This window comes from Lynx canadensis, chromosome X (genome assembly GCF_007474595.2).
Source record: "Lynx canadensis isolate LIC74 chromosome X, mLynCan4.pri.v2, whole genome shotgun sequence".
Classification (NCBI taxonomy): Eukaryota; Metazoa; Chordata; class Mammalia; order Carnivora; family Felidae; genus Lynx; species Lynx canadensis.
This window is the reverse complement of record NC_044321.2, coordinates 21,632,585-21,648,124: the sequence shown is the minus strand read 5'-3', so window position 1 is coordinate 21,648,124 and position 15,540 is coordinate 21,632,585. Positions and strand designations below refer to the sequence as shown.

The 15,540-nt window shown below is 44.7% G+C and overlaps 1 protein-coding gene and 1 non-coding gene across 2 annotated transcripts; one reads left to right on the top strand and one right to left on the bottom strand.

The window, feature by feature from the left end:
* The first annotated feature begins 6,102 nt into the window (after positions 1 to 6,102).
* LOC115507962 lies at positions 6,103 to 6,231 on the top strand. The gene has a single exon (XR_003966873.1). It is a non-coding gene; the product is annotated as a U8 small nucleolar RNA (small nucleolar RNA).
* Positions 6,232 to 12,958: 6,727 nt separating this feature from the next.
* LOC115507796 (melanoma-associated antigen B18-like) lies at positions 12,959 to 14,027 on the bottom strand. Its single transcript, XM_030306293.1, has one exon. The coding sequence runs from the start codon at positions 14,025 to 14,027 to the stop codon at positions 12,966 to 12,968; it is 1,062 nt and encodes a 353-aa protein (XP_030162153.1). The 3' UTR covers positions 12,959 to 12,965.
* Between the last annotated feature and the right edge of the window lie 1,513 nt (positions 14,028 to 15,540).

Here is a 15,540-nt window from a genome sequence, read left to right as displayed (position 1 = left end):
AGAGAGAGTAGTTCGTGTGGAGAAGGGAAGGGAGAAGAACAGCGTAGTGTGTATATGTGGGTGGATGTGGAGAAAAGGTGGGAAGGGAAGACAAGTTAGAATATGTGTGTAGGAAAAAAGGAACATAAAGAAAGCGAACGGAGGGGATAATGTAGTGCGTGGAGGTGGGAATGGATAGTGTAGTGTGTGACTGTGGAAAGGAAGGGACGGGGTAGTGTGCGGGGGAGAAGGAGGGAGGAGTAAAACAAGTACATGGAGGATAGTGTGGTGTGGGGAGGGGAGGGGAAGGGAGAGAACAGAGTAGTGTGGGTGAGAGGGAATGGAAGGGGAAATGGGAAAGGACAGTGCCCTTGTGTGTTAGGATGAGGGGTGGGAGGGTAGGGTGTGCATGTTGAATGGAAGGGAAGGAGACAGGAAGTGGAGTGGGTAGAGAAGGGAAAGGAAGGGATTCTTTCTGCACTCGTCCACACATGCACACTAGAACTCTTCTAGGGGAGGAAAGGAAAGGGAGAGGATAGTGTTGTCTGTGCATGTAGAAAAAAAGAAGGGAAGAGAATAGAGGGAATGGGCCACAGTAGCTTGTGGGGAGAAGGGAAAATGAGAAGAGGCCATGTAGTGTCTGGGGGGGGGTTGTGTGGAGAAGGGAAAGGGCAGTGCATTGTGTGTGTGCAGGAATACTATAGTTGTGTGGAGGGGGGAGGAGGGAGGGATAAAGCACAAAGAGAAGGAAAGGAATGACAGGGGTAGTGTGTATGTGGCAAGGCAGGGAAGGGAAGAGATGAAAAAGGAAAGTGCAGTGTGTGACAAGGGAAGGGAAGAGAAGGAAATGTGTAGTGACAGGAAAAGGAGGATGGGAACGGATACTGTAGCTCGTGTGTGGAGGATGGGAAAGAGGGGAAAGTGCAGTGTGTGGACACGAGGGAAGGCGAGGGAAAGGAGAGAGACGGGAGGGGATATTGCACGCACACGGAAGGAAGGGGCAGGGAGAAGATGGAGAGCAGAGCCCTGTGCGTGTGTGGACACAGAAGGGAAAGGGTAGTGTGGTGTGGTGGGCTGCTAGAGAAGGGAAGGGGTGTGTGTGGGGAAGGGAACCCCGAGACGGCGGTGTTCAACCACAAACTACAAAAACTGAAAAAACCACTTTGGAAAGCCTCATGATATTGATATGGGAAGGAATAGTGGACATTGTAAGTGGCCTTCCTCAAACCTCCAGGACTTGACTCTTTCCGGTCTCCACATGGGCTCTCGGGCCCCACAGGAGCTCGGGGCATGGTGGATCTCTAGCCGGCACCTGGCGGTACCCCAGGTACTTGTGCGGCACCAAATCTCTGGTAGTGAGCTTCCTGGGCTCCCAAAGAAATGCCTCCTCCCAGCCTACGCCCCCATTACATTCAGGAATTCTAGATCTGCTCCTCAGTGGGGTAGTAGCTGCCCTTCATGAAGCTCACAGCCAGGCGAGTCATCCGGAGACCAGGCTCAGGCAACTGCTGCCACCATGGAACCTCCCACCCGTAGTGACATCTAGTTTGCTGACAGGGCCATAGAAGTGCTCGACAGAATACACTTCTCTGAAGTCCAGGCAAAAGCCTAGCTCCATGTGTGCAGAAACAGCCCACAAGGTCACCAGGAAGCGGTCCTTGTATTATTTTCATCGTGTCTGACTTGGTAATGCACACTGGCTTTGCATTTGAGCAAAAGGAACCGCACCGACAGAGCTACCGTCTTGGTTATAAAGTCTCACCGCGACGGCACACACACAAGTATCTACCAATTCTGTGAGTTAGTGAGAATGCATGCATCTGTATATATACACCATCTCACGAGTTTGCTGAGAAAATACTAGCCTTACTAAGTGTGATTTACACTACATGGAAATAATAATAAAGGGCCGTACTGACCTCTAAGGAGGTTTCAGATGTGTGTACATAACCCCGTGGATACTGATACCAGTGGTCGCTGGCGCTCTCTCACCTTCACACAATGAAGCAGTCGGAACTGGTTATCCCCGGACACACTGGGAAGATAGAGGGGCAGAACTTTAAAAATTTTTTCCTCTGTTGATGTTGTCATATGCATTTATTGCAGGCTACAGAACCGAACATCTTTAAGACGCACAGCTCACCTCTGCCGCATAGTGGGGGAAAATATTTGCAAATCACCTATGTGATCAAATATTTGCATCTTCCTGCACACACCTCCCCCCGCCTCCCAAAAGGTCTCTATATTTAACAGTAAGAAACAATCTAATTAGAAATTAGGTGTATTTGTGAGTTCGAGCCCTGCTTTGGGCTCTGCACTGACAGAGCAGAGCCTCCTTGGGATTCTCTTTCCATCTCTCTCCTCCCCTCCCCTGTGCTTGCTCTCTCTCTCAAGATGAATAAATGAACTTAAGAAAGAAAATGGGCCTAAGGCTTAAACACACCATTCACCAAAGAGAATATATGGATTGTAAACAAGGAGATGAAAAAACACATATCATTATCCATTGGTAGAATGTAATTTTAAGCCACGATGCCATACTACTACATACCTACTTGAATAGGTAAAATAGAAATTACTGAAAATCTCAAGTGCTGATGAGGATATGGAACAGTTACCTAGATTTGTCACTCATTGATGGTGAGAAAGTAAAATGGTCTAGGATCTCTGGAAATCGATTTACCAGTTTCTTATAAACTTAAACATATACTGGGGCACCTGGGAGGCTCAGTCGGTTAATCATCCGACTTCGGCTGAGGCCATGATCTCATGGCTCGTGAGTTTGAGTCCCACGTAGAGCTCTGTGCTGACAGCTCAGAGCCTGGAGTCTGCTTCGGATTCTGTGCTCTGTCTCTCTCTCTCTCAAAAATATAATGGTCATTAAAGAAAAAAATTAAACATATACTTACTGTATGACAGAACAAGCCCTTTCTGAAAATTTACCCTAGAGAAATAAAACTAAGTGTTCACACAAGACACCAAACACAAATGAACATAACAACTGTATTTGTAATAGCCCCAACTACAGAGAACTCCAGTTTCCTTCAATGGCTAAAGGGATAAACTGTTGTACTGGGAATCCCATTCAGCAAGCAAAAGGGATATAGTATTTCTCCTCTCCACTTGGGTATCTCTCAAGTACATTATGCCAACTGAAAAAGCTCATTTCATAACATTATGTAGTTTTTAATTTCATTTGTCTAACACTTTCCAAAAAATGATACTAACATAGACTAGGTCAGTGGTTGCCAAGGATTATAAAGAAGGAACATTAAAAAACAGAACTACCCTATTGTCCAATAATCAGCCTACTGGATATTTACCCCCAAAATATAAATATACTAAATCAAAGGGATACACGCACCCCGATGTTTACTGCAGCATTATTTACAATAGCCAAACTATGGAAGCAGCCCAAACGTCCATCGACTGATAAGTGGATAAAGAAGATGTGGGGCACACACACAGGAACATTATTCAGTCATAAAAAGGAATTAAATCCTGCGTCTTTAATGACACAGACGGAGCTAGAGTATCATGCTAAGTGAAATAAGTCAGAGAAAGACAAATACCATATGATCTCACTCATGTAGAATTTAGAAACAAAACAAATGAGCAAAGAAAAAAAAGAGACACACCAAGAAATAGCCTCTTAACCATAGAGAACACACATGGTTACCAGAGGGGAGGTGGGTGGGGGGATGGCCGAAATAGAGGATGGGGATTAAAGAGTACACTTATCATGATGAAAAAATATAAACAAACCCCAAAAGAAGGAACATAGGGAGTTTCTCTGGGTTTCTTAGGAATTTCTGTGTCTGTATTCTGGTAGGATTCATACAGATTTATACAAGTGAAAAAAGTGTCTTTAGTTATATACCACACCAAAGAAAACAAAACCTAACAAAAAGGAGCGATTGCCTGTTTGAGTCTGGTGAAATCCGGATTTGACAGCAGTTAAATACTACTCTATCAATGTAAATTTATGAATTCTGGTAAATGCACTATCACAATGTAAATAGTTTTGTTCGACTGAACTTTGCTGTAAGAGCCACAGGAACTCCCTGCACTAGTTCTGCAATTTTTATGTAAGCCTTACATTATTTCAAAAGAAAAGCTTTTAAACAGGGAGGCTGTAACTTCTACAATTATTCGTGACCACCAGTGTGGTCCAGTTTTCTGTCCTCAAGGGACACAATGTCTGGGGTCGATTGCAGTTGGTTGGGCCAACTGATAATAATATGCTTCTGACAGATGCAGTGACTGAAAATAAAATGCAGAGCTGTGTAAAGACTGTGGATATGAGACTTCCTTATGCAAATGTGGAAGGAGAGGCAAGGAATAACGTGTGTTACAACTGGTGGAAAAAGATGAAGCAGCAGTCACAAATAAAAGGGGAAAAACTGTTAACAGGAGAATATACAACATCTATTAAATTTCTAATACAGGCAAGTAAACCTAATTTCTCGTCCCCTTCACTGTACATTACTCTCACTCAGTTGCCACTTAGGCTAGATATGCAACTTAGAAACACAAATCCTCCCCATGCTACACCAGTGGGTAGTGATTTACACTGTGCTACAGATCGTGTGATAACCTGGGGACGGCTAGCACCGAATTTTTTTTTCAAGTACATCAACTCTAGGTTATTAGAACCATAAAGACAGAGCTCCGGATTCCACATATCCCTGTCATCCATGGTCAATTTAATAAACCGTGCCAATGTGACAGATTCTCCATCCGCCCTACTCACGTCTGCATTCTGAGTCAACCTCTTACCCTAAGAGATACCTGGTGGCGATAGAGGCTGCCGAATACAGCCGTGGGGCATCTGGCCTCTGGTGTGCCAGGACCTCAGGAACCACGGAGGACACTCGGAGGACACGGAGATCGAGATACCTCCTGGAGCATCTTTTCCAGACGTGTCCACACTCAGCCCTTTATCTGTAGGATCATGGAGGCAAATGGCCTAAGAACACCTCCCCTCAATCTCCACCTCCTTGCAGTGGGAGGCGCCTTCCTCTGCCCACTGGTACTCCTGGCCTGTTTCAACTGTCAGCACTTACCAAACCTGCCCACTCATACTGCCCCAAACTCAGTGGACAGGGCACTGCAGACCGGGAGAGACGCCCGTCTCCTGCAGCACCGGCTAGGATGCAGTGAACCACCACAGTAGCCAAGAGAGCATGTGCAGCATCACTGGGTGATATTCTGCCTGACTTTGGGCCAGGAGACTTCAGAGGCAGGGTGGGGTGTCTGGCATGCCTTTAGTCCTTTCATGCAGTAGACCTGCCCATCGAGACCACCTCACAACTTCAGCTGGTGGTGGCATTTCAGAGACTTGCCAAACCTGTTAACGGAAGTTCTTGGACCCTCTAGCCAGATTTCCCACCTCCACTCCTTACGGTTCTTTGTGCACTTTCAGCTCCACTCCAGATCCAAAATGCTGACCTCCAGCCTGCCCTAGGCTCTCCAAATGAGTTACCCGTGGTCTCTGTCTCATGGACTCAGGCAATTGCTAGGACCTCTGACCTTCACTAGCTAAGAGTGTCCTGCCTGGCTCCACTGCTCAGCAGCTGATCATTCTGTCAAGTTCTTGCTTTTCAAAGTAAAGGAGGAATGTTTTACTGGTATTTCAAAATATAAAGTACGCCTAGAAAAATCTAGGCACTCAAGACATTAATGCAGAAATCCCAGTCTGTATTAATTAAATTTTATATTCAACCCGTTTGGAAAAAAGGAAGTAGAACAATCATGAGACACTATCTTTTATCCTAAAGTTTGACCAAAATTTCAAAGTACGATGAAGTAAAATGCCTCTGAGGACGTAAGGCATTCACACACATTAACTGGCCAGGCTATGAAGTGGTATGGCATTTTTGGAACAGAAGTTCAACATTACTTATAAAAACTCCCAATCTTTACACTCACCTGCTTTAATCAAGCTTGTACTTTGCTACATCTTTCCTACGAGAAAGCATGCACACTTGCCCAAGGTTTCACATTCAAAGATGTTGATTTCAGTCCTGTTAATCATAGCAACGAATGAAACAATTATATGTCCGTGAGGAAACAATTTATATGGCCATTAGGAGGAGAATGGTTAAATTAATTATTGCACGAACATAAGTAGGATGATCCTTACCTGTTCTTTCTTTTTGGGGGAGGGCTTGGAACATGAGGATTTGAGTTCCCACGATTAATGTCTTTGTATAATCAAGACTTGCAATGCCCTGATTGCTCCTATCTTCTTCTTGACGATCTCTCCTTTAAGAGGCCAAAAAGTCTAAGAAAAGATTCTCAACATCACTAATTATGAGGGCAATTCAAATCAAAACCACAATGAAATATCACCTCATACCAGTTAGCATGGTTATTTAAAAAAAAAAAAAGTAAGTGTTGGCAAGAATGTGGCGAAATTGGACCCTTGCGCACTGTTGATAGGAATGTAAAATGCAAGCCGCTATAGGAAACAGCATGAAACTCCCTCAAAAAATTAAAACTAGAACTATCATATGATCCAACAATCTCATTCCTGGGTATAGAGACTCAAAAGAATGGAAATCAGGATCTCAAAGACCTATCTGCATTCTTACGCTCCTTGTAGCAGTATCCACAATAGCCAAGTTATGGAAATAAACTAAACGTCCATTGAAGAGAAATGGATAAAGAAAATATGATAAATATATATATTTTAATAAATATATATACATGCATCACAGAGTTGATGAAATAAAGGAACATTAACATTTACCAAGGTCAAAATGACTCAGCAAAATCTTGAAGCATGAGCTCTATTTCTGGCCAGAACACTATACATCTGCTTCACTAAAACAATGAAAAGAACATTCCAAACATAAAGATAAGAAAAAAAAAAAACACCTCCCTGGTTCCCACAAGATTAAATTCACACAGCCTTGCACGTACTGAAAACATAGGTAAAGTCTCTTTCTATAATGTCCTTTGTCATGATGATCTGTAAGTATGTAAAACAAAATAACACAAAACAAAACAAAACAAAACAAAACAAAACAAAACATATAACCCTGCACCAAATGTTCCTTCCCTGGAATGATCTCTTCTTCGTGAAGATTGTGTATCTGGGGCAGCTGTCCAAACTGGGGCTCGAATAAAAAACTCTGTTCTTTAAAACTTAAAAAAGAAAAAAAAAGGTTTGTTCATTTTGCATCAACACAGTAGTGTCTTATTCTGCTTTAAAGGGCAAATCCTGGGGCACCTGGGTGGCTCAGCTGGTTAAGCATCTGACTCTTTATTTCTGCTCAGATCATGATCTCACAGTTTGATCTGTAAGATGGAGCCCCAGGTAGGGCTCTGAGCCAACAGCACAGAGCCTGCTTAGGATTCTCTCCGTCCCTCTCTTTCTGCCCCTCCCCTGTTCGCTCACGTGCTCTCTCCAGCTCTCGCTCGTTCTCTCTCTTGCTCAGAATACATAAACAAACATTTTAACAAGTAAAAAAAAAAAAATAAAGGGGAAATCCTGCCATTTGCAACAACATAGGTAAACCTGAAGGACACTATGCTAAGTGAAATAAGCCAGCCACAGAAGGACAAATACTGCATGGTTCCACTTACACGAGGTACCTAAAATCATCATACTTAAAGAATCAGAAAATAGAACTGTGGTTACCAGGGACCAAGAGAAAGGGTTAAGGGGGAGTTTTTCTATTGATATAAAGTTTCAGATACGCAGGCTGAATTAGTTCTAAAGATCTGTTGTAGATCTAAAGATCTACAACAAACATTGTACCTGGAGTTAATAATACTGTATTATGCACTTAAAATTTTGAGACATTTCATGTGAAGCGCTTTTAGAAAAACAACCAAAGGGACACAAGGAACCTTTTGGAGGTGACACGTCTATTACCTTGATCATGATGATGATTTCACAGATGTATACATATGTCCAACCTCATCAAACTGTACATTTTAAGTATGAGCTGGTTTTTGTATAGTATATCCTAATAAACCTATCTTACTAGTTTTTTAATGTTTATTTATGAGAGAGAGAGAGACAGAGCACAAGCTGGGGAGGGGCAGAGAGAGAGGAAGACACTGAATTCGAAGCAGGATCCAGACTCTGAGCTGTCAGCACAGAGCCTGATGTGGGGCTCGAACCTACGAACCATGAGATCATGACCTGAGCCAAAGTCGGACGCTTAACCAACTGAGCCACCCAGGGGCCCCCCAATAAACCTACTTTAAAAGAAAAAAGAATTGGAGAGAGTCATGAAAAGAGGGTGATGGATCTGTATCTGCTGTCATGGAAATATCTTGCATTCATTTTATTAAGTCAAAGTCAAGAGGCAAAACAACATGTACACTGTTAATTGCAAATCTTAAAAATTCAATGTATTTTTATAGCACATCTACATATGAAAAAGTCTCAGATGAGCTTTAACCTGACATGCATCAGATTGTTAACTGTGAATGCCTCTGAAGAGGGGACTGAATTTTGAGGAAAGAGGATATTGTAATTTGTCTGTATCGTCAAAATTTTTTACAAGAACATATGTACTATTGTCTTTGTTATTAAAATATTTAAATATACCGAACCACTTAGATAGTAGCTGTGCATTAATCAGATAAAGTGACTGATAGGTGATAAAACAGCAAACCCGCCAGGGCTTAAAACAACAAAAGTTTGGGAACGGCTCAGTCAGAAGGGACTCTGGCTCAGGTCATGATCTCACGTTTCAGTTCCTGAGTTCCAGCCCCGCATTGTGCTCTCTGCTGTCGGCACAGAGCCGGCTTCAGATATTCTGTCCCCCCACTCGCTGACTCTCCCCGGCTTGTGCGCGCACTCTCTCTCAAAAATAAACAAACATAAATAAATAAACAAACAAACAAATAAAATTAGGGGCACCTGGGCAGCTCAGTCGATTGAGCATCCGACTTCGGCTCAGGTCATGATCTCGCGGTTCATGAGTTTGAGCCCTGCGGCAGGCTCTGTGCTGACAGCTCTGAGCCTGGAGTCTGCTTCGGATTCTGTGTCTCCCCCTCTCTCTGCCCCTCTCTTCTCCTGCTCATGCTGTCTCTCTCTCTCAAAAATAAACATTAATTTTTTTAATCAATAAATAAAATTAAAAATCATAGCAACAACAAAAGTTTGTTTCTCATACACATAAACTCTGACGTGAGTTGGCAGGTGTCCAGGCTGCTCCCATGATTCCACTTCTCAACAAGGGTCTCAAGGTTGGCTGCTGAATGAAACAGAAAGCATGGATGAGACACACTGGCTCTCAAATACCTTGGCCTGGAGGTGACAAATACTGTTTCTGGTCCCATTTCAGTGGCAGCAGTAGTCACATGACTCTCCCTAAGTGAGGATGCAGTCTCCCTGTCAGCCCAGGAAGAAGAGTGAGACATGGTGTCCAGGAGCGCTTGCAGCCTTTCCCATAAACTGTAACTTAGTAGGTGCTCAACAAAGAGATACACAGCAATTATCAAAGTTTGTTGTGAAAACAACCCTCCTCTTGGAGTTTCTAAGGAGGCCAGTTTGCCTCGCAATTCTGCAAATTTTTCCAATCCTGCTATGTGGCACGTTCTTTGAAACACTGGATCACATTTAATTTTCAAAAGGATCCCGTAAAATCGCAGTAAGGAAGGCTCACCTTTTGCACTCAATAGCACCTTTCTGAACTCACCTTTTAAATGAATTCTAGAATCTCTGTAGGATGAGAATGTTCTCTTTCTATTGAAGCACGGTCAAAACTTTCACTTGTGAGTCTGGGCAACCCTCAGCATGACTGAACATGCAGGACACTTTTACGGATGCCATGAGGCACAAAGACAACCCAGCATTTGCCTCTGGGGCAAGTACTGAGATAAGAGGCAGCAGAAAGAGGGCCAATTATTTTAGCCTTTGCTGTTGAAAGTTAGTGTGTCTGTCAAGAAACCATTTTTTCTCCTGCTAGAAGAACTCTAGGTTCTGAGGAATTCAGCGTCAGTAGATGTTTGCTGCAGAGTGATTTCCATGCTTAAAAAATTACAAGGGAAGCTTTGATTACTGACCATCTAAGTAAGCTCAGTCATTGGTTTATGTGTTCAGTGGCCAGCAAAATAACACACTCCTGCAAAATCCTACTGACAATATCTGTGTCCTTTATACCGACCTCCCCCCCCATCTAACTTCATTTAAATCCCAAGAACCCGTATTTTCTTTGTATTTTCTTACAAAATAGGACTCTAGTGACCAGCTCATTTGGGACATACTTTGATACTGTTATAGGGATGGGTGGCAGTGCTGTAGTAATCAGGTATATAAACTTCACGGTCTATGGTTCCACTGAGGGACAGGACCTCCCAGGTACACCTGCAGAGAGGTGGAAGGCTCTAAGGTGGAGGGCAGGTGATTCGGGACTGTCTGTATCACAGGAAGCTGGGTGCACCCTAGAGCAGACACAGTGAAGAGCTGGTCGGCAAAGGAGGTTCCAATTAGGACAGCAGGACACACTGGGGAATAGTCAGGGGACAGATGTAAGGCTGGAAAGGGCTGGGACAAGAGGCGACTCAGTAAACGAGGCCCACAAATAACACCCCAACTGTGCTTTATTCTCATATTCACCGTCCTTCACGAGGACTGCTTTTAGCACTTAGGCCAGTGTCCTGGTTTTTAATTACCTGTGATACATCTTGGAGTAGTGAGAAGAATAGAACAAGAAGGGACGGAAGGTTGCCTCAGGCTGGAGGAATCCAAAAGTATGGGCTCCAAATAAAATTGACCAGGGATCTAGTCCCGGCTCTGCCAGTATCGGCCATGTGAACTGGAGAAAATGACAAGTTCTTTAACTGCAAAGTATGCCTGATAAGCTCTATCTCGTAGGACTGTTGGACTAAATGTAATGCTTAGGAAGCGCTTGGCAGAGTACTTGGAAAACAGGAGGTCTTCAATGAATGGTAATCATCACGGGATTTGATTTTTTTTAACTGCAGACAATACCACCGTCCCCCTGGGGAGATTTATTTATTTCAATGTTTGTTTATTTTTGAGAGAGAGAGAGAGAAAGAGGAAGCAGGGGAAGGGCAGGAAGCGAGGGAGACAGAGGATCCCAAGCAGGCTCTGCATTGTCATCACAGAGCGCAATGTGGGGCTCGAACTCACAAAACTGTGAGATGGAGACCTGAGCTGAGGTCGGGCGCTTAACCAAATGAGCCACCCAGGCACCCCTATTTTATTTATTTTTATTTTTAATTTATTTTTATTTTTATGAGGTTTTTAAATTCAGCAGTTATCAAAGAATATGCAGCTTTCTCAGACAAATGACACCCAATTCATCCATAATGCTGCTTAGCAAGTACAACTAAAGAAAATTTTTCCCAGGTTCAGGATGTGTTACTTAACTTGGGTGTGGAAGAGTCTCCCCCAGCCAGATGCGACTTAGATGTCCTAGAATGTGTCAAGGACCAACGCCTTCGCTCCCAAGGGCCTTTCCATCCAAACCACCCCTATTTTCATTCATTACACCAGCACCAAAAATCTAATCCTCCCTTAGAATTGGCAAAATCACACTCCTGATAATCCAATTAAAAGGCCATTTAAATGCGTTTGGACCTGGTTCCCCACCCAGTTCAGAGCAAAGACAGACAACATAGTAAGTTCTCAACATCCCACCTCAGAGTAATACCACCCTTATTAGACATTCCCTGGAGATGCTGTGCCTAAGACAATGAGATTGTGCCATGTGTCCAACTGCCCGTGAGGAAGAACTCCGGCTACCTTCCATTTCTGCCCATGAAGGAGGTTTTCCTCCGGGATACTGATGATACCAAAGTAACTCAACAGCAGTTTTGCATTCCTGGGTTTTGTCCTTCAACACCGAGAAACCATCTGTCTGGCTGGCCCCCGCTCACCAGCCCCACAGCCTCCCGTGGCCCACCAGGCAGCTTAAATTAACAGCCTGGCCCACCAAGGAACTTGTCGTTTCCTAAAGCCCCAAACTGCCTTTCCTCGGGGAATGTGTGTCTTACTGCTCTTAGCTAGACACCCTCCCCATCCCACCTCTCCCAACCCCCCCCCTCCCCCCCCCGCCTCTTAACCTCTTTACTCGTTCTTAGTGGTCCTTTAGGTCTTAGAGGGTCTTTCACCATCCTCCATATGCGATTACTGTTCCTGGACTGTCACATTCTAAGGACAGGAGTGTTATATTTATATCCCAGCTTCCCCATTTCTAGCACTGTGACTTTCAAAGAGCAGACGCTTAATTAGTATTTGGAAAATAAATGAGCCAGCAAGCATGAATTCTAGTGTTTCAACTTTTTATTTCTCCTACATTCTTTAATAAGCAAATCCAAGCACGCCATCTTGTATTCTTACAGAACAAGAGACTAAAATGTATACGGAAAACCAAGAACAAATGGCTTTCACGTCTATCCTCTCCATTTTTTGATCCTAGTAATTTTACTGCTAAAGTGTTTTGCATTTCCAAGGAAATGCTTGTGACAATACCATCTTTTACCGTTCTTTTTTGGTAAGCGTGAAAGGTTTCCCAATGTGTTTTACTAAATAATAAAACTCCTTCCCTGAAGCCTATTAAACCGCAACAAATATGCAACCAAAATCATTAATTTAGATTTGCAAATAATGTAAACTTTCTATTAAAGAAATAACACTTGAAATAAAAAGAAAAAAAAAGAGTGAAAGAAAGAGGAAAAGAAAGAAAGAAAAAAAAAATAAAGGACTCTTAAGTTTACCATATAGAACAAGAACACCAAGATGATATTCACTGTGTTCCTTCCAGACCTACCCTGGCCACTGCCATCCACTATTTAGAACGTTGACTGCTTTTTTCCACAAAGAAAACGAACTGCTTCAAACTTCAACATATGAAATACAACCTAAAAAAAAAGAAGGTGACATTCCAAGTTACCAATACACAACAAGAACACAGATGATACACACTTCTCCGGCCCCACCCTGCCCCTCCACTGTTAGAATGGTGACATACCTTTTGGACCAGCCTGAGACTTCACTTTGAGTGGGATGAGCTGGAGGCCATGGCCCTGGCACGTGCACTGGCCATGGCAGTGATACGAGCCCTGGCTGCCGCTCGGGCTCGGGCTCGCTCTTCTTCATCTCTCAAAGCCTCTTCATACCAGGCTGGGAAAGCACTGGGGACGGTATCGTGAACTTTGGCTAGAAACTCCAGGATTCTCATCTTGCTGGTCTCGGCGTGGGCTCGGGGGCCCCACAGGAACTCATAGCGCGGAGGGTCGCTGTTGGGCACCTGCCGGTACTCCAGGTACTTGAGCTGCACCAAATCTTCAGTGATGATCTTCTTTGGCTCCCCATAGATGAAGTGCTTCTTATCCGAATATATGCCCATCAGATTCAGGACTTCCCAGACGTCCTCCTCCCGGGCGCAGTTGCCTTTCATGAAGATTACCCCCAGCACGATCATCAGGATGCCGGTCTTGGGCGTGTTCTCTTCTTCATGCACCGTGCCATCGACGCTGAGGTCTAGTTTGCTGAGGAGGGCATAGCAGTGCCGGATGGGATCCACTTCCTTCACATCAATACCAAAGGCCAGCTCCATGTGCTCAGAGGCTCTCTTGAGGATATCATTGAAATGATACCTGTACTTTTTGATGACATACTTTAGCATGTCTGCCCTCGTAACTGGCTCTTTCTTTTGATACTTCTGCAGCAGGAACTGTACCAACAACACTACCTTCTTGTTTAATGGATCTCTGCGTGACAACTCAGTGCCCTTAGAGGATTGTTGGCTTCCCTCATCTTGGCTTTTGGCGCCTTCACCTGAATTGGTGCATGAAACAGCTGCACCAGCACTGGCGGGAGAGGAGCTCCCCTCGGCTGCCTGAGGACTGCTGGATGTCGCAGCGGCAGGCAAATTCTGAGCTCTATCCCCAGAGAGAGGGCAGGCAGGGGAGGGGGACTCTCCTGCTGCTGTGGCTGCTGCGCCTGCTGGTGCTTCTGCAGTAGCCTCAGGGCCCTCCAGACCCTGGGTCTCACCACGGGCCTGGCGGCGTCTCTCACGGGCACGGAGCTTACTCTTCTGACCTCTAGGCATGGTGATAGCAGGTGGGAGTGCAAGCAGTTCGGCTAATGAAGAGGTCACCCTAGAATGTGGAGGAAGAGATGGAGTGCATTGGTAGGGATATTCTACCTGCTCTCCGAGGTAAGCTGCCTCCGCTTACTGCTTTGTGGGTACTGTTTTAGGAACCGACAAAACACGGGCGGGCAGGACTCTGGATCTCCACTCTTCCTCGGGGGCTTGTAACCTCAGTTCTATTTCAGAATACTAAACTTGGCTCCTGACTGGTCCTTTGAAACCTCCCTCTGCGGCCCCTTCAAGGATAGTCCTCCCATCCCAACCGTTCCCAACGTGAAAGTACGAGGGCATTAGTCCTAACAGCTTGTGCCACGAGTTGGTGGCAGTGGGGGTGGGGCATACCAGAGGAGAACGGGGCCCTCTCTGGGGCACCTAGGGTCTGAAAGGAGTGCAACCCTTCAGTTCCAACAAGTTACTCACCTCAACACCTGCCAGATCGTGGGCCTCCTCCCTCGGCCACCCGTGAGACCACACCGCTCAGACTAGACCTCAAGTTCCACAGCAGCGGGGTGTAGTGGAAGTCAGGGTGAGCACTTCCGGCCACGCCCACATGGGCTCCCTAGCATAAAAGCCCGGGTAGATTTCTGGGTTGGGGGCCTTCCCTGAGTTCTGGTGTCAAGGGAATTATGCTGAACTCAGACATGGGTCTTTCCTGACTTCTGACAGGGAGGGGCCGGGACTTCTGACAGGGAGGGGCCGGGACTTCTCCCTCTGGTGAATTTAGTAAGCGCACCTCAGACCAAGCCTTTCATTTCCATCAGAAACCCCCAGTAGCAAGTAAGGCAGGAGCAGAGCCTAGCAGTTGTCACAGGGACCTTCCTAGAATGACAGCAGGAGGGGGGGTGGTGTGGGGAGGAGGTAGAGGGTGGGTTGAAGGGGGGTGTGGAGGAGGTTGTGTGAGGGGAACCTCTTTGTTGTCCCTTCTTTTCTGGTAGGTTCTCCCCTCATTCCTCACTATCATACCTTGATTCCTTGTTGGTGCTTCGATACCTCTCTTCTGCTAACTGGAGCCCAGCAGAAATCTATAAGGCAGAAATCTGTAAAGCAGAAATCTGTAAATAAGAACTGACATCTGTAGGATATTCTGTTCACCATAAATAAGCATGGTATATTGCTCTATTTGAGACTTCTTTTACCTAAGTCTGTTAATAATTTTTTTATATTTTCTTCCATAAAGATCATGTATATATTTCCTAGTTCTTTTTTTTTTTTTTTAGGTATATTTTGGATATTGCTACTCTTTTGAATCGTATATTTTCCATTACATAACCTGTTATTTATTTTGTGTGGCTAGACTTATTTTTTTACGTTTATTTATTTGAGAAAGGGGGGGGGCAGGGTGAGGGAGAGCGAGAGAATCCCAAGTAGGCTCCACTCTTTCAGTGCACAGCCAAATGAGGGGCTCAAACCCACAAACTTTCGGATCATGACCTGAGCCAAAGTCAAGAGTTGGATGCTTAACTGACCAAGC